This window comes from Cyprinodon variegatus, unplaced genomic scaffold (genome assembly GCF_000732505.1).
Source record: "Cyprinodon variegatus isolate N-32 unplaced genomic scaffold, C_variegatus-1.0 Scaffold1000, whole genome shotgun sequence".
Lineage (NCBI taxonomy): Eukaryota > Metazoa > Chordata > Actinopteri > Cyprinodontiformes > Cyprinodontidae > Cyprinodon > Cyprinodon variegatus.
Window position 1 is genome coordinate 37182 of NW_015151453.1, and position 2007 is coordinate 39188.

The following is a 2007-nucleotide window of genomic DNA, read 5'->3' on the forward strand; positions in this document are numbered from 1 at the left end:
TGCGAGTGAAACCTTGAAAGCTCGCGAGATCAGGATGGTCTCACGAGGCTAGTGAAGGAAGCCATTTATGTTAAAAGAGAAAAAACAACCTTAAACTGGGGGGGGGACTCAGGTTTCAGCTCTAAAAAACCTACAACACAGCAATAGAGCTGATTCCTTCCCAATACCATCTCAACCTCCATCCAAGGCGACACAATATCTCGCGAGGTGAGCCAGACCAACAATGACCCTTAATGACTTCCTTTCCAGAGGAATGGGCCGGTATCGGGTATTGCTTAGGTATTATTAAGAGGTGTAGCTGGTTTTGCAGTTTCAATGTTCATGTTTTCTAAGCCTTACAAGGCTTTGTTGGGCTACTCTATAAAAACCTGGAACTCAACGCTATTTCTGACATTTTGAATTAAAAAATCTTCCTGGATGGGAAGCGAAATGTCTTCAAACTTACAAACAAAGTCCAGTGGTTTGTTTTTTTTTTAAACTTTTTTGGAATGTTGAAGATGGAGAAACTTTGAAGTCTAAGATATCCTAACTGCAAATTACGGAGGTGTTAGCATCATTTTATCGGGGAGTTCTACTGCAGTCAGAACTGATGGACTCAGCAACCTGATGGCATCTTTGGGACATTTATGGAAAAATGGAAGCAAGATATAAGACAACAGCCAAGATGTTTGAACGTTGGTGAGACTTTTTTACAGGAACCCTTTTACTCATCTGATATTTATAATTAAAACATTTCATCTTACAGTAGTTGCTCTTTAAATAAATAAGCACGACATTTTATCTACTACATTTGTTTGTCAGTGTGTGGTGTGAGCAACATCATTACACATCTGGGACCCATGACTCAGCTGGATGGGGGTCGTTAAATGAATTAGAAACTTACTGGCTCCAGCTGCTCCTGATGGGCTCGTAGATCTGGACCACTCAACGTCGTCATCCATCCACTCGTTCACCAGTTTTTCTTTCATGTCTTTCTTTCTGCAGAAAGATATAAAACATTTTTAGTTTAGAGATTTTCTACGTCCGGCCTGCCTCAGAATTCCCTAGTTATTGCTTGGTCTAATCTCTGGATTGGTGAAACACTGGGCGCGATCACCATACACATCAAAAAACACCAAAAAGTACGTAATGAAATAGTTTGTTTGCACAGGACTACCTGTTGAGGTAGTTTAAAGTGTATTTTTTGTACAAAACTAAAGGGATAAACTAAATGGGTATTGACTATGGGTATGCTGGTCTGACTGGGTATGCTTATCTGACAGAACACCGTTCCCAGATAAAAAAAAACATGAATCTGAATAAGTTTATTGTAACTTTGGATAAATTAAAAAATACATCTATGTTTTTGTTTCAATTTCTGGTTTCTAACAATCAACCAAGGTAATTCAGGTTATCTGGGGGCGAGAAACCTTTTTGTAAAGCAAAGAGGGCGAGCAAGAAATGTTTCAGGACTAAATTTGGCGCCATCATTTCACCCTGGAACAATGAACAGTCTTCCTCCTTTGTTTTTAGTGTTTTCATGTTTTTATTCAACAAATAAATTCCCATGACCACTTACTTTGATTGTTTGTTTTTGTTGACCACAGTGTAAGCGACCAGGCCTCCCACGGCGGCCAACATGACGACAAGGGTTACACTCAACCCTGCATAAAAAGGAATTTTTTGGATGGGCATGTCGCAGTTCTCTCCCAGGTACCAGGTGCTATTCAATGATTCACACCTAGGGAGGGAAAAAAAAATCCCAATTTAGACAAACAATGGAGTCTAATGAAGTAACATAAGGGTGAATCATTCAAAAGTTAAGCAAATATTGAAATGTACAAATTGATAAATATAAAAAAAACAAATAAGATGGAGGCAGGAAATGCTATGCCGTCTGTATGTATCATTTATAGTTCTGCATGTCACTACCCGATCCATCGCGGAAGCACGACCCGTACCAGCAGCTTATTCAAGCAGCCAGATTTATATCCAGGTCTCCCTCCATTTATTTTGTAAAAAAAGACC

At 39.3% G+C, this 2007-nt stretch overlaps 1 protein-coding gene across 1 annotated transcript in view; it reads right to left on the reverse strand.

The window, feature by feature from the left end:
* The window catches only part of LOC107100679, a 30602-nt gene that overhangs the window by 26378 nt on the left and 2217 nt on the right, over positions 1–2007 (reverse strand). The window contains exons 2-3 of the mRNA XM_015399254.1: positions 1559–1720; positions 884–978 (exon numbers count right to left, since the gene is read on the reverse strand). Coding sequence (XP_015254740.1) covers positions 884–978; positions 1559–1720 — 257 coding nt within the window. The remainder of the gene's footprint in view (positions 1–883; positions 979–1558; positions 1721–2007) is intronic.